General features: G+C 41.4%; 1 protein-coding gene and 1 long non-coding RNA gene across 2 annotated transcripts in view; both read right to left on the bottom strand.

The window, feature by feature from the left end:
• pdzrn3b (PDZ domain containing RING finger 3b) overlaps nucleotides 1–13,393 on the bottom strand; it is a 123,829-nt gene extending 110,436 nt beyond the window's left edge. The window contains exons 1-3 of the mRNA XM_077528787.1: nucleotides 12,541–13,393; nucleotides 7,432–7,518; nucleotides 3,316–3,423 (exon numbers count right to left, since the gene is read on the bottom strand). Of these exons, the coding sequence (XP_077384913.1) occupies nucleotides 3,316–3,423; nucleotides 7,432–7,518; nucleotides 12,541–13,254 (909 nt within the window). The 5' untranslated portion in view covers nucleotides 13,255–13,393. The remainder of the gene's footprint in view (nucleotides 1–3,315; nucleotides 3,424–7,431; nucleotides 7,519–12,540) is intronic.
• Nucleotides 5,556–6,474, bottom strand: LOC144023396 (uncharacterized). Its single transcript, XR_013284543.1, has 3 exons — nucleotides 5,866–6,474; nucleotides 5,689–5,735; nucleotides 5,556–5,595 (listed from the first exon to the last, which is right to left on the bottom strand). It is a non-coding gene; the product is annotated as an uncharacterized LOC144023396 (long non-coding RNA).
• Nucleotides 13,394–25,741: the final 12,348 nt, after the last annotated feature.

Here is a 25,741-nt window from a genome sequence, read left to right on the forward strand (position 1 = left end):
CCATACTGTACCATACCAAAAACTAGGGATGTCACAATAACCGCAATATAGTGATATTTTGTCACAATATCGTCGTTGTCATGCTACCATATTTAAAGCACCACATCGCCATAAAAAAAATGTTACTTTTCACCTGCTTCAGCCAAGCACAGCATTATGAACTGTACTATTATACTGAACTATTGTACTTTACGCTGCGAAGTCAATAGTAACATACTTATACGTATACACATTGTTTACAAAGTAATTCAAGATGGCGTACATACTGAGAGAAAGAGTGAGAGAGTATTCTGAGCTTTTTTAATATTGGCAACACCGCCACAATATCGTGATAATTATCGTATCGAAGATTAATATAGTGATATTGTATTGTGAAATTTGGATATTGTTACATCCCTACCACCAAAAAAAAAAAAAAAAAAAAAGTAAAAAAAAATCAGCACAAGGCAATTTTGACATTCCACTACCGTATTTTATATGTTTTGGTACTAAAACGATGTACTGTACTGTACATCTAACCCCATTTAAATCTGTGAATATGCAAAGTAGTACAAAGTAAACCTGACCTACACAGTTCAGAGAACATCAAATTGTTCCCAACTGTACTTATCTTAATAAACCAACTACCAACAAATTTGAATAACGACCATTAATTATTGAAGTGATGACTGACAATGAAATTAGTAATTTGCCTTGTCTAAGTGTTGCTCAGTAAGCCGATGACAATTGGATTGCTAAATAAGCCATTAGCATCATGCTGATTTCAATGTAAAACATTAATGCAATACTTTCTATTAAAATAATTTTTCCATCTGGTAAACAATTAACCAAAACCCAGAGGAAGTAAAAAAAACAAACAAACAAACAAACAAACAAAAAAAACACTTCACTTCATCGCTACTATTTTTAAGATTGTGAGGGTCTCTAGAAAAATGTGAACATAGCGCAAGCTTTTCTGACTGAACAAGGGCGCATTCATGTGCTGATTCATAACAGCACAGTTCGAGGAAAGCCATCTGCTATCACACCCCCTCGCTAAGAGAAGAAGTACAAGTTGTGGCTGATCATGTACAGTACATCACATCCATGACTTACTGGAATTGTAGTTTCTGCCTCAACAGCAGTTACACCTCTCCATGCATTTGGCTGATTCTTCTTGTTTTACGTGATACTTAATACAGTCTTTCATCTTTAGACACATATGTTATGTTAATTACTGTGAAGAGAAACCAGAAAGGAAAGCTTACTGTATACTAAATACGACAGGGTCCACAAGGAGTTGTTTTCAACACATGAACATGCAATTGCTTTGGGCAAAATGGTTTCAATGTCATCAATAAAGCTGACATAGCAAAGCAGAGTTCACCTTGGGTCAAACGTGCAACCAAAACAATTGCAAGCTTGTCAAGTTGACATGATGTCTTGCGTGTTTGAAGTGGAATTTAAAAGTACATGACATGGAAGTCTTGCTCAAGCCAGCCAACAAAAATGGAGTACTCAGAATATGATCCACCACTATTATCAGGTTACCCATGGGAATAAAAAGTTATAATGTGGAACAACAACTCTGAAGTGTTTCAACTTCAGCATTTTGATGACGGAATTATTCGTTATAGTCGCTTGCCTGCAGTAGTGTAGCAGTGCATGCTGGTGCCTTGCAGGAACCTGCCATCATTGCAGTACAAATGGCACTCCCTCAGGGAGAGCATCTGGCAGAAAACTGTGCCAAATGATTCATGCAAGTGGTTCTCTGTGGTGACCCCTGACGGGAGGAGACATTTGTCCTTAGCCTCTCAAAGAGGTGACACTTTGCCACATCCTCAGGTTCAGGTCCTTTATCTTCATGTTTTCTCCTCTTTAGGAAGAATTTGTGATTTTCTTCCACATTGAATTAACGCAAAATATAAGCTTTAATTTGAAATGCTTTTCATAAGGTTGGCAAAGAATATTGTTTTCAAGGTTTTCCACCATAAGCAGTTTACCATTAGTTTACTTGCTCTCACACCCAACCAAGCAAATGCACAATGTATTCAAGCATAAAGCAAACAAGCCTCAGTGTCATGTCATGTGCAGATACATTATGTCTATTGTCTTGTACTGCTGTAAAGTTCAATTTAATTGCACAGCGGACAGAATTTAACACCAATTATGTCCAACAACACCCTCGAAAACATAACATTCTCTGCACCATCATTTGAGTCCTGCAACCTCCATGTCAGCATGTAGTTTTCAAGTACATGAATGGCAGAGGGGAGTATTTTCTTCTCAACATTTTCCCACAAACGTCTTTGTTAGAAGAGCATTGGTCAAAAAGCTTGGGGCAATTTCATTGAGGTTTGACAATAAAATGTACGACAAACCATATTTGTCATCCTGTGGCATGCAGTAACCCACACTTGTAATCTACAGAAACCTCTTTGTTCAGGATTGGCATTGTGTAACATTCTGACTGACACCCCTTCCAAAAAAAGCAACCTTTGTGAAGTGCAGTTTTTGAACACATCCCACGAGTTGACCTTGGGGATAGAGGGCCCTTTCACACAAGAGTTTGTTAAGAAGTAAGTAGGATCCTGTTCTGTCAATCTTTCATATGCATAAATGCAGTAAAAGAGATTACACTGTTCTCTTTCTCACTGAGAAGAGTCAACTAGTTGTGCCCAGAGGTGGGTGGAATAGCCAACAAACCAATTTCATTCAAGAGCACTGTTATTTTAGAATATGGACACAAGAGAAAGTAAAAGAGCCCAATACAACTGTGATGTCATCTTCAGTCAACAACAAGGGATAAAATGGCTGCCCCCTGAGATAGATCAAAACGGGTGGATTTTGCTGCTTAATTCATATTCCACAACCATATTCAGAATGTCGTGTTTAGACTAGTGGGGGCACACAACATATTATTGTAAAGAACATTTTTGGGTTAACTTCCCTTTTAAAGCAAGTAAAACTTAAATTCCTCTGGCAAGAACAACTTAGTTAAAAAGGTACAAATTTAAGAGACTAAATGTAGTGCATTACTACCCACCTCTGGTTTTGCCTTAGGTTAATCTCGAGCTGCAATTAAGTCTCACTTAACAATGTTTCGAGTGTTGAACTGAAGAACTGAATGTTACACCGGATTCATATTCTTGGCTACAGCTAAATCCCAAAATGCTGATTTGAGGTATCATGTTGTCATCTGGAGGTGATTTGTGCAGTCACCGAGACATAAATATTCAGTATGTGTTGATAGGCATGATGCATCATCCAACTTCCCATCTGCAATATCATTTCAAAAATGTTCCCCTTTGCATGACTGGACCACACGTCACATACCTCAATAATCCGGTCGTGGATTTGAAGACCATCCTCCTTGTCGGCTGGTCCACTCTCAGTGATTTTGGACACAAAGAGCCCCTCATTTGAAGTGCTGTCATTGTCATCCTATGGAGGAAATTACACACATCACACTCAATGGCTGGCATGTAGAAAGGGTCAAATTTACTGCTGGTAGGCTAGGCTATGTTTCTTTCTTATTATTATTATTATTATTATTTTTTGATAGAAACATGCCATTAATTAAACTTCTACTGTGCAAGCATTAAAATGGGCCCACGTCAAACAATCTTGTTTGCAAAGACTATTAGACACAAATTACGATTTAAGTTACTAGTAGAATACAAGGTATGAATAAATGAATGAATGTATGAAAGTTAGTAGTTACAAACGATAAGAAAGGAAGCATGAATCCATTAATTAGCCATCCATTTAAGTTTCTGAACTAACACATCCACGCTGTGATATGATATAGGCATGATTATCTGCACAACCATGACAGACATGAGACAACTCAGAAAGAATGCCGTATTAAAGCTACAAATATTGATCTTATTTATGCCCACAGGAATAGAATATGTACATTAGCTGTGTGGGCAATGAGATATTGATGTTGAGGGTGATGTTAAATGAATAAAATGTGTTATTATTATTTTAAATCTTGCTATCATGTTTCCCTGGGCAAAAGATTTGACCCTGCCTGGACATAAGCCAGTCTGTTCTGTTCACTACTCCAGTAGGAGTGTAGGACCAACTTAAACAATCTTGAAAACGGTTTGCAACACATTAACATCGTATTAGCATTGTATGTCAACTTACAATAATTTTGGATCTGCTTCCTTCTTTCAAAGACAGCATGCAGTAGCAATTTTGACACAGCTTAACTGCAAATAATTAATTACAAATAAATAAATAAATAAATAAATAATAACAATATTATTATTATTATTATTATTATTATTATTATTATTATTATTATTAACGGTGTATGAGTGGTGAGCCTCCCAGTACTGAGGACTCGGGTTCGAGTCCAGGCTCCGGCCTTCGGCTTTCCATGCCTGCATGGGTCTTCTCCGGGTACTCCTGTCTCCTCCCGCATTACAAAGACATGCATGGCAGGTTAATTAGGCGCTCCGAATTGTTCCTAGGTGTGCTTGTGAGTTTGAGTGGTTGTTCGTCTCTGTGTGCCCTGCGATTGGCTGGCAACCAGTTCAGGTTGTACCACGCCTACTACCCGAAGCCGCCTGGGATAGGCTTCAGCACCCCCGCGACCCTTGTGAGGAATAAGCGGTTAAGAAAACGGATGGATGGATAATAATAATAATAATAATAATAATAATAACTCTTTGACTGCCAGCCATTTTCGGAAAAGGTAACCCCATACTGCCAGCTGATTTACAGAATTTTACCGATCTTTCAAGCTCCACAGAAAATGTTGTGTTAGGACTATGGAAACGCGGATACTACCAAATGAAAGATTGAAGTCTCATCTTTCATCTAAAAAAAGTTTGTTTCTACCTTATTCAGATCTTCAGTAATCAACAATAGAAAACAGCTTTGTTTCACCCAAATCCTCTATTTTCTTCCAAAATACGGAGAAATCAAGCTTTTTGTGAAACGATGTTATTTCATGCACTCTAGTGAATTTGGCACTCTTTTTTTTTGCATGAGGGATTCTACAAACACCTAAACTTCTATAAAACACTACCCCAACAATAAAAAATGTTTTTTGATTGCAAAATAAGTTTATTTACATGCAACAGTAGCAATCCGAACAAACAATTTGGAAAACTCTTTGCAAACTATTTACACGTGCGCAACAGTTTTTGTCAGTCTGCTTCTGCATGGACTGATTTGCGTAGAGGTTGGTATGATGAACGATGTGCTGGAGAAGTTCATCCCTGATGAAGAGCTCCAGGATGTAAGCTGGCAGGTGGGAATTCAGCTCTGCTGCAGCATCCCTTGGTCCTGGTTTTGCAGCAAAGGGGAAGATGGTTGGCTGCCAGCCAACTTCATCAACTTCAAGCCAGCCAGAATCTTTGGGATCTGCAAATATACATCTCAATATCATATATTATTTTAGAGCACTGTGATACAATGTGTGTGTGTGTGTGTGTGCATGTTTACCTTTTTTTCTTGGGTGTATTGGTTGATGCACATTCTGTAAATTATAGAAGACATTTACCATCAAATATTTTATTAGTGCTGTGGAGAATCTTTTCTTTTTACCTTTGTTCTGCTCACTGTGAGAAGGGTCACTTTGGGCCCTATGAGGGGGAGCTGAAAGAAACATATACAATTACAATACTATCGAAAGACTTTCCTTTTATTCCGGTGTATTGAAAACGTTTTTTTGTTTTTTTGTTTTTTTACCTTTCTTTGTCATAGAACCAGCGGTCGGACGTTGCTGTGAGCACGATCTATAAAATATACATTCACGTTTGTATAGGTAATAGATGTTTTAGTGTATATCAGCACATTTACACACGCTGCTAGCAGATCGCCCGGAAAGTAATCTTACTAGCAATCTCTTAGCATGTTAGCGCTTACCTTCACGTTCTTTGGAAGACGAAAGACCGTCCAAGACTGTCTTGCATCGGACCCATAGTAGTCGTCATCGTCCGATGAAACGCCATCTGTGCAGACGTGCTCGGTTGTGCACCACTTTTCTCCGGTGTTAGCATCGCTAGCCGGTGGGGCCTTAGGACGTTATTAGCATCGCTAGCCGGTGGGGCCTTAGGACGTGGTCGAAACGGCCGCGTCACCGCTTCAACTATGACTTAACCCCGTCATCACTGTGCTCTTGTGCACTGGTCGATGCTTTTGATCTTTGAAAATAAGGATCAAGCGTGAGCTGCTTGCCATCTGTAGCCTTTTGACTCCCTTAGCCAAGTTAGCCATTCTCTCCCCCTCAACACTCTAGCTCAGCCTCTCTTCTTCTACTGTTGTCTCCTACCCGATCTTGTCCAAAAGATTCATCACAGCCATCTAGTGGCCAGGAATACTCATATAGTAACCCGATCGGCTTGATACTTGGAGCACAGCTGCCCAAGGCTTTCCTCCACCCGTTTCCATAAAAAAACATAGTAGACGTCAATTAACGTCTATGGCGGCCAATCCTAGGATTATACTGAACGTTTTTAAACGTTTATGGCGGTCAAAGAGATAATAATAATAATAATAATAATGATAATTCCCCACTCTTTGCCCGATGATTAACCCTTGACATTTGCAGACAAACAAGGTCTAGTGGAGACCACAAAATCTGGCAGCTGATTGCTGGTAGTAGCCATTCCTAAAGGACAGCCACATGAAAAATTTATGTCAGAACCTAAATGGACATCAGCTCTCCCGATTTTAATTAATAGCCTCTTTCACAGACTGTTGGTTTTTGAGGTTGGTAGCAAAGGCCAAGTATTATGTCAGTTCTTTCATGAGCTCGATGCATGGGCCTTTCATGACAGCAAGCAAGTAGCGTTGGCAATACTGACACGTGTTTGCGTCCATCTCTTTCTAGTTTCCTGCCATAAAAAGTTTCAATGTCAGAATCGATGTTGGTACAGAGAATGGTGTCACTGTGGCTGTGGAAAATTTGTTAAGACTTGAATGCAGTCCGAGTGTGAAGCAGATACCAATAGCACCGTTTTACCTCCACAGCAACAAGAACATGCTCCTTGTTAACAGGCTTTATTTCAACAAGTGTGTGGCATCATATTCAAATTTAGACTTGGATTAGAATACATAACATCTTGGGAAAGTAAAAGCCAGACGAAACAATCTTTGGTGTTTACCCCACCACCAAAATTTCCTCAATTAGAGACACAAGTCAGGTCATAGACATGACCCCATATTTAACGCTCATAAAGTAATTATAGTAATTTTTTTTATGTCTGTAATGTGCCAAAACCACAACCAAAGTGAATATAACCACATTGAAATGTAACCGTAAATGTAGTCTCGTTCATCCACAGCATGCTGGACCATCTAAACTCAGTCTTACAGCTGAGGATTGTGGTGCTGTAAGTGTGTGCTTTACATTCCTGAGTTGACATATGACACTTGTCTGATCACTAGGGGGGGAGATGAAACCTCCAAGATGATCTGCTTTTAACCTACCGCACATGGCTTTCCTCCCATGATGTTAAACCCCAGAGATCCGCCCTCACGTAGAAGGACAACTGCCACACTTTTAGTATCTCTTTCCTGCGGACACATGGAGGAGAGACACATGCAGCATTGTGAATATTCCAGCATTCACTCAGATTCATTTATAGAAGACATCTACGGATGAGTTACGGTAGTAGCACAATATCATCATCTGGGACTTCAGCGCAGTTAGCATCTGAATGATTAAATCCACAAAAGTGTTGAGCATTTTCATGTTACGCGATTACAGACAAAGACAAAGAGGTAAAATATGACCATGGAACTCGAGAATGGAACTTGCTACGACTTGTTAAGTGGTTTGCATGTCTGTGTCATGGCTAGTTAGTACAATGTGGAAAGTCAACATTAAGTTGAGTACATTACCAAAAACGAAGAATAGAAAGTACGCTGGCTCGTCGAGATCTCTAGTCATTGTCCCTCTTTCGAAAACATCAGAATCAGATTTATTGGCCAAGGATGCAAAAGCAGACAAGGAATTTGTATTCACAGTATGAAAACTGATTCTGATCCCCGGCACGGAACTCATAGACTTGAAAAGGATATTGAGGGTTAAACTTCCAAGTAAGCCACTATAAGCTATATTATGACGCTGTAGTCTAATGAAACATTTCATTGACAAAGTATGAAGGGTGGTCATATCCAAACCGTAGGCCTATAGACCTTTTCCTAAGACCTTTTCAAACATTTTTAAGAATGTACAGACACCCTGAAAAAGAAACGGAACACGGGAAACAATCTGACTGCCATGTTTTATGATCATTGAGAGTACAATATCTCCTCTTCTTGGTTGGTGGTCTGACAAGTCCCTAAATCTGCCACAGAAAATAAAAACACAACAAAACAGCAGAAGTGGAAAACTATTTACAATATTTTATCAACTGTAGCTTTCCAATTTGATAATTACTGTGAATGAATTCTGTCTTGATTTTAACATCTGAATGTGGACTTCATGACTTCAGACATTATTGGATAATTGTGTACTAAGAGTTACCGTAATAAGCTTATCTTTAGAGAGGAACTGCCTGGGTTGTTTCCAAGCTAACACTTTATACATGTTCCACTAACTAAATATAGACACTATCGGCATGTATAGTGTCCTGACTGCCATAGACCCAAAAAAAGGCCATCATGTGAATGTCAGGCCGTTGAGGAATTTGCAGCTCTGCATTGTTACAGGCCACCATTAGCAACACATGCTTTCACCTCAGCGAGGCACGTCAGCAAAAAGTGAAGAAGCCAAGACGATAATTTCAAAAAATTAGAACTCTTATGTGCAACTGAGCTATGAGAATCTGCCAAAAGCCCTGAACCAAATTGGATGGATTATGTAGGTGTTTTAATGCTTAATCGGAGAGACATTAGAATGAACTCAGAGTAATTAAGGAGCATTTTCTCTCATCTGCAAACACTTTCACAACGCTTGCATCCCTAAATGAGAAGAATCTCTTCAGGATGTTGCACATTTCCTAAAGAATCAGGTATTTCCACGTAAAAAAAAAAGAGAGAACTGCCAGTGAGACCCTTTGGTTACTTGACGCAACAACTTAGCGAGCAACAGCAACACTTTCCAGGCTCCATCCAAATTCTGTCTGCCTTGCAACCATTGCACAAGACTTATTGTAGTGCAGCACAAAAACATCTTTAACTCAGTAAAAGAATTGGGCAAGACAATATGGAAGACACTTAGCAATCTGGTGTCACATGGAAGTAATGTACTGTACCGTAAAGTCTTTAAATGTTTTTCTAACGACTAACGTGTTCTGCACAGGCTTGACCGCCCAAGTGCGATTTGGTTGACCAATGTGAGTGTTCCATACTGTGCTCAATAGTGGAGCATTTCACTGACCCCAGCATGGTTGAAAGCACGTAGACTTTGGCCTAGTACAGTTTTGCAGCATTAAGTAATGCACGGGTACGCAACAAAGACGTGTCTTATAGTCGATGTTAATCATTCCTCCATGCAGTTGTTAGTGAGAACTAACTACAAACTTGCATCATAAAAGCAAAGCAACTCGATTGCAAACATACATGCCACAAAATTAGGTATATTGTTGTAAATGTAGTGTTGTATAAGGCAATGCAAGAAGGGATTAGGGTGGTGCGGGTAACTGAGTTTAAACACATGACAGAACAACTGTTACGTTAAGTCAGTGACCGTCCAGGTCAGTTTGAACAGATTTACAAAATGTAAAATCTATGAATAGTTCAGTCCAACTGAAACCTTTGTCTTAAATATTGCACACGTAAACAGTCTGGCAAAAATTGCTTCATACTCTGACTAACACATGGCTAATTTGGACCAGACTAAGATGATCTGCACATGCTTCATCCCCCAACCTTTTGACTAAGTAATTGAATACATGAAGCCAGTGGAGAAGGAAGAGCATACCAAATATGGTGCAGTGTAGTCTAATTTTTACCACATTTCCAAATGAATAGGCTGATTTTAATTTGTTATAGGAATAATAAAAAAAAATTACATAAAACATACTCAATCTACTGCCCTGTAATGCTTTTTGCTGCTGCTACTTAGTTTTGGGGGACGGTGTGATGTAATAGGTCAACTGGAAAACGGTTGATAAAAAAAAAAAAAAAGAGAGAGAGAGAGAGAGAGAGAGAGAGAGAGAGAGAGAGAGAGAGAGAGAGAGAGAGAGAGAGAGATAGACTACTGAACCATATTGTGCAAACACTGCAGTCCAGAGCAGCTACGGGTGACCGTGGCAGATTTGGCCAAACATTCCCACTCCCTCCACTACATAGAGAGCAACAAACACACTGAATCCACGCTGGTCTGCACTTACACAACTTACATTTTGACTACTACTAATAATAATATTAATGGTCCTAAAAATACAGGTCAAGCATTAACAGTCAGATGTGGCTCAGTGCCAGTGGTCATCTCCCAACCCAGAGATTGTGAGATTGATCCTCAACCCTGGTAACCATATAGAAGTGTCCTTGAGCAAGACACTGAACCCTAACTTGCTCCCAGTGGGACTTGGTAGCACTTGACCACTGGTGTATGAATGGGTGAATGTGACGCATTGTAAAGCACCATATGGTGTGGAAAGCGCAACATAAACTCAGTCCATTCACCATAACTGTAACTGATTGATACTTGAACCTGATCAGTGAAGTCACAAAAATGATGTTGTGTTCTCAGACAATTTAAAAGGGGGGGAAGAAATCGCTTGTCTCTTTTGTGGTTCACTTCCAGAAACATTTGCCGTTTCTTTTATGCTTGTTCAAGGCCTGCCAGAACAGAGGACTACACTGAGAATGATGTGATGAATGTATATCTCAGTGGGACTGGGACATGCTGTCAAAGAAAAGATAACAAGCAGCTGTGCTACCCGGCAAGTTGTCTTCTACCACCGTGAGCAATTCCATCCATTCCTTACATCAGTGCATTTGATGTTCAATTTACCAGGCTACTAGAACACATCACTGGCAACTACACCCGTACTACATAAATAAAAACCTCTAGTAAAAAGGGAGATGAAATGGGTGGTTGGACAAATTATTTGGGAGGTTATTACGTGGACACAAAAGAAGACCTTGAGGCTGTCTGTATCCCCTGGAATAACATGGCAAAAAAATAACATTTGTTTCTCAATATGATTCCTGAGAGTTGTGCCAAAATATGTCCTACATTTAAAAAAAGAAGTCTAATTCATATTAAAGATGAATAAATTCCTAAAAATGAACATGCTTAAAATGTTTGAATATGATTTGTAGCATCCATTTTTAACTTTTTTTTTAATGTGAATTTCAATTTGTTTGCTTGTCTGGTCTGCAGTTAGGAGTTATTCAACCTGTTTAATAAGTAGTAAAACTTTTTTGTCAACACCATTAATTTTTTCAACTCTCAAGTATACTGTGTGTTTTTATGTTTTTGTTTTTTTGTAAAATTTATGTAGTTAATGTCATGAAAGGCGTGTCTTATCCACATCCCTTTACGTGAAATTTATTTAAGAAGATATTTTGTCTCATAATAGAATTAAAAAGAAATCCTGAAAATTCAAACTTTGAGAAATTTGGGTTTTCGGACTAGTGTGAAATCCCAAAACAAGTTTGTACTTAACATATCATGTACATACGACGTATCAGAGTAACTAAAAACTATTCCAATGTGTTTCAGACTTTGGATTCTTCTTAGACCTCTGACTTAAAATTGCACACTTTTTAATTTGTCTGACAGTTGACACAAATCAAGTTCTAAACTGAAAACTTCATTTGTCCCTTGTATCAAGAATGAGTGAATTATTTTATTGAATTGATTAAGTATTCCTTAATTCAGCACACAAATTTCTTAAGTGAATATTATACCCTTGCTCTTTTGTGATTCCCAACTACAACTGTTTTCTGTGAGAGATCATGAGGTGTGCTGTGGGAAAATTATGATACATTATACATTTTCAAAATTTCTTGGCTACAAGAATAACTGTTTGGGACTAGTAAAAAAAAAAAAAAAAAGGGACAAGTAAAACCGTTTGCGAACACCTTTTTCAACCTTTAACGAACCCTGACGAAAAACCAGCATGTGCTACGTTTACAAATATTTACAAGCATTAGCCACCCAGTGAGATACCAGCTTTTAATGACATAATCATTAATGAAATTTATTGTATGAACTTATTGTGTGTACAGTTGCTTTAAACTATCCCAAAGACTCCAAGTGATGCTGAAAGTGGTGTCCGTAGATTCATTATTTTAGTTTGTTATGACTGTCTCAATGAAAGGTGACCCTCAGATGACAGAACACCCCTAAACAACTGTGGCCAGGAGCCAACATAAGTGGAACCTGGCTCTTGTTGTGTACAAGACTGAAGTAAATATTTAGCCCTCCCCCTTGACTGCCAGCTGGCCAGAGGCACAGCTGACATCCATGTCTCAAAGAAGACAGCCCTGTGCCTTAAGTGGAGATCTCTGTAAACTCTGACCTCTAAACAAGTAACTCTGAATCAGGTTAGGTTCTTGGATACAATAGTTACTTCACAAAATGTTTGTTTTGAAGACTTTAAAAGTCAACTCTCAAGACAGAGCTGCGCTTGTTACCTTGCAGGAGAAAGTAACCGTTCTGGTGAGAGAGTCGATCCTCTCGCTATACTCTGCGAATTTCTTCTGGTACTTCACCGCCGTCATCTGCAGCTCCGCGTGAGCGGCGGAAAGTTGCGCCAGTAGTGATTTCTCCCTCTTGTTGGCTTCGATCGTCTGCTTTTTAAACTCGCTATCCAGGAACATCATTTTGTATTGCAGCACGCTGTTGTGCGCCTTCAGGGCTCTCACGCAGCAGTGGTCGTTTAATCGCTGCTCTTTCAGCGTGAGCGTCAAGCCGCAACCGCTCTCGCAGGTCCCCACCGCTCGAAAGTCGCACGTCTCCCGCATGTGAGCATCCACGTCCCGTAGGCTGAGCACCTCGTTGCATCCTTTATTCCTGCACTTGGTCGGAGAGTAGTCACACATGCCGGCGTGCTCGGCCAGATTCTGCAGCTTCACCACCGCATCGCAGCCCCGCACATGGTTGTCACATTTGATCTCCAGCTTCAGGATGAGGTTTTTCAAAGGTAGAACGTGGTTCAACTCTTTGGAGGAGATCCTCTGGCATTTGACGGGGCAGCTGCTCTGCCGGACGACCCAAGGAAGAACGCAGCCGGAACAGAAGACGTGGCCGCACGGAGTAGTCAGCGGGTCTTCCAGAACTTTATTACACAAATTGCATTTCAAATCCGGATCTACTGTTCCATTGAAGCGATCCAGCTCGAATCCCATGTTTTACCGAGGCCGAATCCAAACTTCTGGGCTTCCCACCCCCGCAGCGTGAGACGGAGCAGTGGGGCGTTCTTAGTTGGTCATTGGAGGAGCGCTCGCACACCAACTAGTGCTTCGAGGGTCCTTGAGCTTAACTCAACTCCAGTAATTGACAGACTTTTTGGTGCGTTTAAGTGCAACTCGGAAATTCCCAAGTCAATCAAAGAAACTTTGTTTCATGTAAATAAATCAAAAGAAGAGAAAACTTGTTGCTAAATATGCATTTGCTAGAATTATTGCCAATGTCATTTTGTTTTTCAAAATGATACATTGTTAATGATATTTTTGTTTTAAAAGCTGATTAAATGCTCCTTCAAAAGTGGAGTCTGTAGGCTACTGAAGTAGAAGTACAGATACGAGTGCACAAAAAGAGTAGTAAAAGTACGAACTGAACTAAAAGTGAATAAGTACTGAAAACTAAGTACTGAAAGGCACAAAACTTAAAAAAAAAAAAAAAAAAAAAAAACTGCTATTACCAATATCCATAAAATTACTCATCACCACCGCCAACAATTATTATTTTAAAAGTAAGTAATATCTCTCTAAAGCAGTAATGAATAAATAAATAAATAAATAAATAAATAAATAAATAAATAAATAATTACAATAATGTATTGTGTTTCTCATTAGGTCATTATGGTGTGGCTTTTGAGTACGACTTGGCCATATTTTGTTGTAAAATGTACAAAACAAATGTACATTTCAGCGTGTAACTGGTGAGTATTGCATATAAAAGCGATTTCAGTATTTTGCTGAAAAATACAAGCAATATGTGCACTTGCCTAAGTGCATGTCACTGTCACATGTTTAGCTATACAGTACTGACAATCATATCAGGTTGTTTAAAAAAACAGCCAATTTTCACTGATTAAAGGTTTGAGAAAACGACATGACCGTGAGTGTTCAGACTTGCACAACTTATATGAACACGAGCTACTTTTGAAGGACACTTAGAGAGCCATGAGAAACAGGAATTTCAAGTTTCAACAAACTTTGCTTCAGGAGAAATTCCGGTTAAAAGTGGAAACCATTTACTTGCAATATGTTTACTGTGAACATGATATAACACCAATATTTATGTGCAAGAACATCTAATATAAAGAGAGTGTTTCACTGAATGTGTTGATAAAATAAAAATATAAATGGAGTTCAACTGGCATGGGATTCGGTAATCCCAACACAGAGTCGTGAGTGTTGTGGGAAATGATCCAATTTCATTTAATTTGTCATAATTTATTTATTTATTTTTAATAACCAATATGTCTTAGTTTTTATCTTTCTATGCCAGGTATGTATATTGACAGAACAATTAAATCCTCTTTCATTCAGTGGCAGAAAAGGTACAATAACCTGTATATACACTTCTTGCCATTCATGACACTGAGTATGTCATGGCCTTCTGTGAGTATAGCTATGTGTTTGTTTAGGCTCAGTTTCCACACATAGGGCTATATTTTTGTGCCTAGCGCAAGTCAAGGTGTTGTCTATATCTACGCAGGATGGACTAGACTAGTTATTTTTGCAGATCCGTGCAAGTAGGTGCAGCGTGACACAGTTGTTGTGGGTTGTGTAGTCCGCTTTTCTAAAGTCAGATGGGCTATTACTATTATTATTAATTAAATCTCTGGTATAATAACCTTATTGATTGATTGATTGAATTATTTTTTATTTTATTATTTGTTCTTATTGCTGCTGGACATGTAAATTTCCCAGAGGCAGCCATCCCAAAGGGATCAATAAAGTCAAGTCTAAGTCTTGTAGTAGAAAATGGGTGGAGGGTCAAAAGAGAAAGTCAGATTTGTATATTCATTTTCCTTTAGGCCATTACAAAGTACAATATGTTTATATTTTGGGAAGATGAACAACTTTCGAGATTGAGTTCACAAATCGCATGTTTGCAGAGGTTATGATGGTGATCATATACAAGCAACATGCAATGCTTTACAAATGTGGTTGTCATGTTGCTGGGCTCTCAGTGTGTTTTCCTTGTCTCACAGTGCCTGATTAATGAGAGGGGCGTGTCCCCTGCACCACACCTGCAGGGCATCACCTATTGGGCCTTCATAAGGACTGGGACTCCTTGCAGCCACTGTAGGGTCGTTGCTCCGTCTGCTCACAGCCATCGTCTAGTGTTTCTACTGTTTTTCGCCTTTGCTAATTATTATTATAGTCCAAGATTCTCGATTTTCATCTACGTAAGTTTTGCTACGTCTCTTTTTGTTCCCACTTTTATGTGGCGTGTTTCATAGCTATAGTAAGTTGTTGCTTTCTTGTGTTTGCGGTTTGTAGCCTTCGGGTCTTTTTGTGTTGTGTTAATTTCCCTCCTTGCAATTTGCAAGCACCTTTTGTTAACCTTTTTCCTGGCTGTGTCCAGCGCTTTATGTTCATATTCACGTGTTTTGGTGAATTAAACCTCTCGCTTACTCCTCTGTGTTCTGTGATTCTGGGATCCACTCTCCGGTCGCACCGGAACCTTAACAGAACGACCCGACCATGGATCCTACAGAACACAAGGAGGTCCGTCACGCATTGGCCAGCCAAAATCGCCGAGTGAGTCAGCAGGAGTCCACCATCTCTGAGCTCAGGGAGATGGTCACCTTGCTGGCCCACCGGCTGAAGGAAGTCGGTGCCCAGGTTGGACAGTTGGGGGCTGGCGGCAGAACAGACACCTCCGCTGCTGTCGGTCCCGCCAACCCACCGGTAACACTTAGGGAGCCAAATCTCGCACATCCGTCACGCTATGGGGGGGAGCCTGGGGATTGCGGCACCTTTCTTCATCACTGCTCCCTAATTTTTGAACAACAGCCACTCACCTATCATAACGACAACTCGCGAGTGGCTTTCGTGATGAGTCTTTTGACTGGCCGAGCGGCAACCTGGGCCATGGCCGTGAGCAACACTCGTCCGGACCTAAAAGCATCTTTTGCTCTGTTTTCCGCCGAGTTACGCCGCGTGTTTGACCATCCTATTCGAGGCAGGGAGGCCGGTAATCAGCTCGTGGACTGTACTCAGGGCCATCACTCCGTGGCTGACTATGCTATTACGTTCCGCTCGCTGGCCGCTGAGAGCTGCTTTAATGAGCCCTCCATGTGTGTTCTTTTCCGTCGTGGACTCAATTCTCGCGTTAAAGATGAACTGGCCTTACGGGACGAAACTGGAAGCTTGGAGGAGCTCATTGCTCTATCCATTCGCTTGGATAACAGGATCCGTGAGAGACAGCGGGAGAAGGACTTGGAACGTTCATCCGAATCGGCCAACCCTGCCAGGCATGGACATGTTGGTGACGTCGGCTCTCAGGTTGTTGCTGCAGCCCCAGTGTGGGCACTCCCCGAGGCGGGGCAGGAACCCATGCAACTGGGAGCTGGCCGGCTTCGGGCTGAGGAGAGGAGACGCCGGGCCCGATCTGGAGAATGCTACTACTGCGGATTGCGGGGCCATCTGGTGGCACAGTGTCCTCAGCTGTCGGCTCGTCACTCCACACGACTGGTCAGGATGGGCAGTCAGCAGGCTACAGACGGACCCAAGTCAACTATAGTTTCACACACCACAACACCGTGTGAGTACAACCGTGCTGCCTCAATCATGCATTCCTCTGAGACTAAGAGACTTGAGCTCCCGGGAGAGGTCGCTTTTAATTGTAAAAGAATTAAGGTGGTGGCCCTGGTCGATTCCGGGGCAGACGATAATTTTGTTGATCCAAGTGTAATAGCGGCCCTGGGTTACGAGCCTACAGCCTTACCGAAGGAACTTAGGGTTTACGACCTCAACGGGCGCCTTCTGGGGGTAGTAACTCACACCACTGAGCCTTTGTGTTTACGTCTTTTAGGTAACCATGTCGAGTCTCTCAGTTTTTTGATTATGTCGTCACGATCGGCACCAGTGGTGTTGGGGTTGCCTTGGCTAAAGTTACATAACCCCGAGATTAATTGGGCTAAACCCTCGCTTGAAAACTGGAGTTTTTACTGTCACGCACATTGCCTGCGGGCTGCTGAGGGGGGCAGTTGTCTGCCTGCTATTTCCTCAGAGGAAACTCTTTGTCTAGACAACGTACCACCCGAATACCATGATTTGAGTAGTCTTCAGTGAAGAGAGGACACAGACGTTACCGCCCCTACGACTGTGCTATTGATTTAATTCCTAATATGCCACTTCCTAGTTCCCGGCTGTACCATGTTTCCCAACCTGAGCTGGCAGCCCTCCGGGAGTATATTTCAAGCGCACTAGCGGCAGGGCATATACGGCCATCCACTTCCCCTATGGGAGCTGGGTTCTTCTTTGTTGATAAGAAGGATAAATCACTTCGCCCCTGTGTAGATTATCGTGGCCTAAACGAAATGACTGTAAAGAATAAGTACCCGTTACCGTTGTTTCGTGAACGATGTCTTGCGCGATATGATTAATGTATTTTGTTTTGTCTATTTGTATGATATCCTAATCTACTCCCGCGATCTTAAGGAACACCAACAACACGTTAGACTGGTGTACGCATCGGATTCAGGAGTGGGGGGCTGTGCTCTCTCAGCGGTCTCCGGTCGACCAGGTGCTCCACCCCTGTGCCTTTTTCTCCAGACGTTTGACACCTGTCGAAGCAAACTACGATGTGGGAAACCGTGAACTTCTGGCCATTGTCGCTGCACTTCAGGAATGGCGTCACCTTTTGGAAGGAGCTAAGGAACCATTCAGTGTTCACAGACCACCGTAACCTGGAATATCTGCGAACAGCCAAGCGGATGAATCCCCGACAGGCCAGGTGGGCGCTTCTTTTCACACGCTTTGACTTTGTTATCACTTACAGACAGGGCACTAAAAACAAGAAGCCAGACGCCCTCTAGGATGTTTGACTCAAGCCGTGGAGAGGCTACTGAGACTATCCTTCCGGTCCACTGCGTGGTGGGGGCGCTGCGCTGGAGGATTGAGGAAAAGGTGGTGGAGGCTCTACGAGACTTACCTGTGCCTGCAGAATGCCCAGCAGGTCTACTCTTTGTCCCTGACGTACTACGACGAGAGGTCCTGCAGTGGGGGCACGAGTCGAGGGTGGCCTGTCATCCTGGAGCGACTCGTATGCGAGAGGTTATTTCCCAAAGATTCTGGTGGCCCTCTCTCAGGCAGGATGTTCTGGACTACGTTAAGGCATGCGGCGCCTGCGCATGTGGAAAGGCTTCTCACCAGCCTCCGTCGGGCTTGCTCCATCCCCTGCCAGTGCCGTCTCGACCATGGTCACACATTGCTCTGGATTTTGTGACTGGTCTCCCGGGGATCTTCCGTGGTCCTGACTATTGTGGACAGATTCTCTAAGTCTGCTCATTTCGTCGCATTATCCCGGCTGCCATCCGCTTTGGAGACCTCACGTTTACTGGTGAAGCACGTTTTCCGTCTGCATGGCATACCACAGGATATTGTGTCAGATCGTGGACCACAGTTTTGTTTCTCAAGTTTGGAAAAGGTTCTGCAAGTCCCTGGGGGCCACCTACAGCCTGTCATCTGGATACCACCCGCAATCCAATGGACAAACTGAAAGAACCAACCAAGACCTCGAAGCGATGTTGCGGTGCGTATGCCAGTATAATCCCACTACTTGGACAATTCATTTGCCTTGGGTTGAATACGCCCACAACACTCAGGTTTCCTCTGCCACTGGTCAATCACCCTTCTATGTTGCCCATGGCTATCAGCCTCCGCTATTCCCTTCCCAAGAAGGGCAGGTGGTCCTCCCCTCGATTCAATTGCACCTGAAGCGAGCCCATCAGGTCTGGCGGGAGGCCCGTGTGGCTCTCTCCCGCACTGCTCAGCGCAACCGCCAGGTGGCGGATCGTCGCCGTCGACCGGCCCCTGTCTACAGGCCGGGTGACATGGTCTGGCTGTCGTCACGGGATCTCAGGCTGGCCGGTGGGGCCAAGAAGTTAGGACCGAGGTTCGTGGGTCCGTTCGAGGTGGAGGCCATCGTGAACCCAGTCTCTGTGAAGCTGCGACTTCCACCGACCCTAAAGGTACATCCTGTCTTTCACGTGTCTCTGCTCAAACCGGTATCCTCCAGTACCTTGAACCCCCCGGCGGCTCCACCTCCCGCTCCACGTACTCTGGATGGTGAACCGATCTACACGGTGAAGGAGATTTTGGACTCTAGAGCTCGGGGCAGGGGGTTCCAGTACCTGGTCGACTGGGAAGGCTACGGTCCTGAGGAGCGGCAGTGGATTCCCCGCTCCTGGATCCTGGATCCGTCCCTCCTGCGTGTGTTCCATGCGGCACATCCGGAAAACCAGGTGGTCCGCCAAGAGGCGTCCGTTGAGGGGGGGGGGGGGGATACTGTCATGTTGCTGGGCTCTCAGTGTGTTTTCCTTGTCTCACAGTGCCTGATTAATGAGAGGGGCGTGTCCCCTGCACCACACCTGCAGGGCATCACCTATTAGGCCTTCATAAGGACTGGGACTCCTTGCAGCCACTGTCGGGTCGTTGCTCCGTCTGCTCACAGCCATCGTCTAGTGTTTCTACTGTTTTTCCTCCTTCGCTAATTATTATTATAGTCCAAGATTCTCGATTTTCAGCTACGTAAGTTTTGCTACGTCTCTTTTTGTTCCCACTTTTATGTGGAGTGTTTCATAGCTATAGTAAGTTGTTGCTTTCTTGTGTTTGCGGTTTGTAGCCTTCGGGTCTTTTTGTGTTGTGTTAATTTCCCTCCTTGCAATTTGCAAGCACCTTTTTCCTGGCTGTGTCGGGCGCTTTATGTTCATATTCACGTGTTTTGGTGAATAAAACCTCTCGCTTACTCCTCTGTATTCTGGGATCCACTCTCCGGTCGCACCGGAACCTTAACAGTGGTAGCCCACCAAGCTTTATTCTACAGCTGCCTCAATTTAACAGCATTGGGAGGCTACTTGCCAAATTATGTTTCTGTATATGTAGAAGTTCTTTAACTGAAATTGTATGCTAAAATATAATCATTAATGCTATCAGAAATTCTTAGAATTTACTATTTTTGTACAAAAGAAAAGAAAAACAATAAAAAGACTCCTGCTGGCAACCAGTTCAGGGTGTTCTCCGCCTACTGCCCATAGCCAGCTGAGAGGCTCCAGCACCCCGTGACCCTTGGAGGAGTAAGTGGTTCATAAAAAGGATGGATGGATGGAATAACAAGACTCATTTGTGTTTTTTAGGATGTCATTTTTTTTATTTACTTGTTCTTGAACTGAACAAATTTCACTTTTGGCTTCTCTGGGAAGCCTGCAGTAATGAACTAGCTCAGATTTGGGAATGCAAGGGGGATTTTTAAAATTCCTCATACCTGTTCAAAATGGCAAAAATGTTGAGAGCTCTCTGAAATTGTACAAGTGTGTGTGTACCCTTAACAATAAACAAATAAATACATGCATATGCCAAAAGAATGCTGGTTCCGTGAGATATGGCTGGTTTTAATTGCTATAATTGAACTTGTCCCAGACACTTTTGTTGCAACGCAAAGGACATATCTTTATATCAGCGATGCGGGTACTTTGTAAGGCTTTGGAGTTGGGCCATCTCCTAATGATCACTTTTTTTTTTTTTTAGATATGACAAAAGCATGAGGGTCCTGTGGGAAACTGCCAGATAAGTTATTGCCGTGAGAAATGCTGTTTCATGTTGTCAAGATGCATGATGGACTCCATAAAACAACACATTAGATGTCACCTTGTGGTTTCTCTTGCACCTGTAACAACACTGCGTCATTTATAATAAAGTATGCCATATTTTTCAAAGGCATAGTTTCATTTATGTGTATATTTTGTAATCACTGTTGTTACTTATTGGAGGCTACTTTTGGTGGTCGTGGAAATTGGAGTTTTGTAGCTCCCATGCTTTAAGTGAATGAGTGACTTGCTATTTGGAAAGGTCTCACAGGAACAAACGGGCTTTGATGAGCTCAACGAGTCCGTTGACAGATGGTGCAAACTAAACACTCGAGCTGTGAGTCGGAGCTGTCACTTTTTACAGGAAGACTGAATTGCATAAACATAATCACTGCATTCCCGGATCACAATTGTAGCATGACACAATCACATCAACATATTAGTTACCAAACACAGTAGATTATTATTATCATTACAATCTGCTGTGCGATGAAGAAAAAGTTTGCTTCTCACAACAGACTGGCCATGAGGTCTCTCTGTGAGGAGAGTAACAGGATGTGGGTCAGTAATTTGATGACCTACCCAAAAATCAACAATTCCCAAGTACAGAAAACTCCATTTAATAGGAAGTAAGTCAAAAGTGTAAAGAATGAAATCTGACCTAGATCTGAAGTCACATGCTGGAGTTAATTAGATCTTCATGGAAGAAAAGGGCAAATGGCTGATACTGCACCTTGGCAGGATTAAATGTTTCACTGGCCAAAGCAAGAATTTGCATTATTGTTGTTATATCCTTGAATACTGCTACTATTACTGCTGTTGATGCTACTGCTACTACTGTTTTCACAGAAATGAAGGGAAAGATCAAACAGAAAAAAAAAATCCTGGAACCAATTTCAGAACATAATGTATATTATGACAACACAAATAAACTGATTTTAAAATTTTAAATGCTTAAAATAAATTAGCTGAATGTATAAAACTGACACAAACCATGCAGTGTCAAACTTTGCATTCTAATGCTTATGATATTTCTTGTACCTGAGGGATCTGTCTTGAAAAAGCCTTGCTATTTTATGCTGGACTAGTACACTGTAATGCATTAGTTACAGAGCTTTCAAATGCACAAGTGTGTAATATTAGGAACAGATGAGTGTCCCACTCCCACCATAGGAGGGGGTAGCTGCTGCGGTGGGGGTCACTTGAGAATCTCCAATCATAAGTTCCTTTCTACAGCCTATGAAGTACTGCTGATTTTCTGGAAGCTCTGTTCCCACTGGGTCTATAAATAACATACACAGCGCAATGGGCTCCCTTTATCTCCGAGGCTTACTTAAGTAAAGAAAGAAGGAAAGTGCATTCCAAAGTTTGCTTTTCATGTTGATATGAAGCGCATTTGATTATACAATGACGTGACGACACACAATGGTCATATCAGTTGACCAACGTGCTTGTCATAAATGTCCTTCGGCACGCCCCTGAGAGCCAGATCAATTTGGCCTTGTCTAATAGGAAAATGTAGCTTCCTGGAGCAAAACTCTATTTCTTTTATAATCCATGACAAGGCCACATTTTAATTGGCCAGCCAAATAACAGAATCCTACTGAAGATATCAGTGGCATGATTAAAAATAAAGCCTAATAAGTCTGGAAGATAAGTGTCATAAAAGGGCAAAATACAGTACTATATAATGAATAAAATTTAAGGTGCTCAAAGAAAAGAAAAGCTCTTCTTGTTCAAGCCTGCCACCTGAAGTAGAGCGACAGAAGGAGTGGAGCGCCAGATAAAAGGTGCTCTGCTGAAAGCTTGCTGATAATGAGAACCGCCACCATGAACCAGCAAGCTGTGACATCAGTGTTGACAGGTAGTGCAACAAGCGTAGTTCACACTTGCACATACTCCCACCAGCTTCTTACGCATGGCTGGTGAGCATGGACATGATAGCAGCAGGACTTGATTGCCTTTATTCTTTGGAGTACAGCTGAACAGCTGCTGAGTTCTCAACACAGCAACAAATACAAGCATATTGTTGTAAAAGAGGATAAATGTCATCAGCGTTAGTTTAACAAGATGTTTTGTTTTTCACTAGTTGAATCAAGATTTGGAATCAATCACGTAGACAACATTTATGCAGTAATATCGGGCTTAGTTGACTTTTGTGTTCATCCTGTACTGTACGGAGTGTGCTTGACTGGTTTGAGAGTCATGCTGTAACATTTGACTGCGGTGGCATCTTTAATTTCCACAGGTAGTGCATTCCAAAATACTGGAGTCAGAATAGAGAATACGCTTCTTTTTAACTCTCGGAATTACCATAAAATCAACATGTTATGAGCGAAGTTGTCAGAACGGAACGTACAAGACATGGGAAGATCGAACTACAACACGATCTTGCATATATTGTGGAGATGGTGAAAAAAATGCAGTTCTGGTAATATTCTTCATGTGCATTTGAAAGGATAGAGTCAAATGTCACGCTGAATTTTTTTGCTCTGTTACTTTGGGTAAAGAATGCTGTCCTTAATTAAACAAGTGCCAGTGTCAATCAGGGCTAATAATCAATATCTCAATTTTTTCAGGGTTAATAAGCAGAAAGTTGCTGGACATCAATTGTATAATCTGGACGAGAAACACCTCCAGATTACAACAATTGGGCAGTTAGTTCGTTTTAATTAATGGCATATTTAGTTGGGTATCGTCGGCATATCAGTGAAAGCTGATGTTATATTTGCAAATGGTAGCGCCAAGCGGAAGTATGTAAATACTGAATAGAGGACCACATACTGATCCCTGCGGGACTCCACAATTGATGTTACAATACTTCAGAGGTCACATTGCGTTGAATTGCATGGCACATCCTCTCTGAGAGATAGAAAGATCTAAATCAAGGCAACATCAATAATCATATTGATGAAGTCATACAAGGATAACATTCCAAGGTGTATTTCTGTTCTAGTTGATGAAGTGTGAAATAAGTTCTGTATACAAGATGGTGGGATTTTTCTATTTCTTTCTCTCATGAGATCAAAGTCAGCATTGTGTTAAGATTTTTTTTCCCCCCTACGGCCTACTCCATCAATGTTAATTATTAATTTACACTATTCTCATCAACAATCTTAAATCAAATTCAACATTAAAAATACAGAGCCTTTGACAGTTTTTTGCTTTACCACAAGACGCTTTGTTGGGAAAGTTTTGCAAGGCTGTGACAAAGACAAATGATGTGCTAGATTTGAAAATGTTCACCCAGTCAACATGACCACAACTGCACAGACTCATTAAAATCCTCCATCCACGTCCTGTTTATAAAGTCTGTCATCTGGGACTTCCTCAAGAAGTCACAGAAACATTCCATGGGGAAAAGGTAGTAACATGGCCATTATTTTGTGTTTGATCAAAAAGAAAAACCAACCTGCCTGATTCGTAACGGCGGCGATTCCAACAGAGCAACAGTGAGGTTGGGTTCACTGAGTGATAACTCAATATACACGGAGACAAGGCAGTGGTCTGTGTAAGTAACATTAGGAACTAATCGGAAACAAGTCCCTTCAAATTAGCCATTACCAAAATAACAGACCGAGGTCATACTTGTTGCTTTCCTTTCAGGGGAACCCAAAACTGGTTTTGGCAGTAGCTAATCTTTTAATAAAAGGAGATAACAGATAAAATGTTGTCAATTGTCTTTTAGTACATTTGTAACAAGTCTCTCTAGTTTTACTGTACATCATACTTTTTATATGATATTGTGTCCTGTTTATCCGTGAAAGGCTGCTTACCTATACACGCACGTCTCCCAGGCCAATACAGGCAAATACCTTAACGCGACCTTAACTGCTCTACCTGGCCAGATCTGATGGGAATGGAGATAGCCTTTTTGCTTATATTTTTTTAGCGTAGTGTGAAAATAAACACACTTCCACTCCATGGTTTCCTGTTAACATCATCCAAAAGGGGGGGGAAAAAGCCCACCCTCTTTTATTTGTGCTATTTTAGATGCTGGTTGTTCTTCTGCTGATTGCGATGCAAGATAAATCCCACAAAGGAACAGTGTGTGGGCTAAATAACATTCCGAGGCTTTGGTTAAAAATATTGTGTGCAAAAGTATGTTAATTCTTTGCAGACAGAACAACTATCTTATTAACATTTCATTTCCTGGCCTACTTGTAAGATACAAATGAGCAATGAATGAACAACTTCTGAAAACACAGGAAAAGATTGACCTTGAAGCAATCCTTGTTTTTTTTTTCAGTCTTTTGTAGATCTTTGTTGTCTACAAAATTAGCATTTTGTTACTACAACAGTAGTAAGGCAAGAAAAGTTTGATCAAATGATCAGCTCCTAAGCAAGCTTTGCAGAAATCCAATAATGATCCTGATCATTTAAATCAGGTGTGTTGGAGGAGGGAAACATAAAAAACAAGCTGGATAGGGCTCGAGGTCTGGACTTGGCCACACCTGCTCAAAGCACAACGTACTACGATAAAAGTTGTGTTCTTAAACAATCACTTAGATCTTGTGACTCGGAAGTCACCATTAATTATGTCGATGAATGATGAACTTCAAGCGTAGGATTACAGTATACTGGTAGATAAGTCTCTTCCAGACACATGCTGATTTACAGTAAGGTGAATGTTCCATTTTTTTTTCTTTTTTACTATTGACCTCAGGCTGTCAATTACTCCCCAACCTTTTCGTTTTAGGGCTGCATACAGAAAAATGGAAGAATGCAAGGGCCACTTCTAAAATTGTTCAACTTTGATGAATTAAATATGATCAACTTTCTGTTAAAGGTCGTAAGGCAAATAGCATTATATAAATAACATTTTAACATTCAGAACTAAAAAAAAA

Source organism: Festucalex cinctus, chromosome 8 (genome assembly GCF_051991245.1).
Source record: "Festucalex cinctus isolate MCC-2025b chromosome 8, RoL_Fcin_1.0, whole genome shotgun sequence".
Classification (NCBI taxonomy): Eukaryota; Metazoa; Chordata; class Actinopteri; order Syngnathiformes; family Syngnathidae; genus Festucalex; species Festucalex cinctus.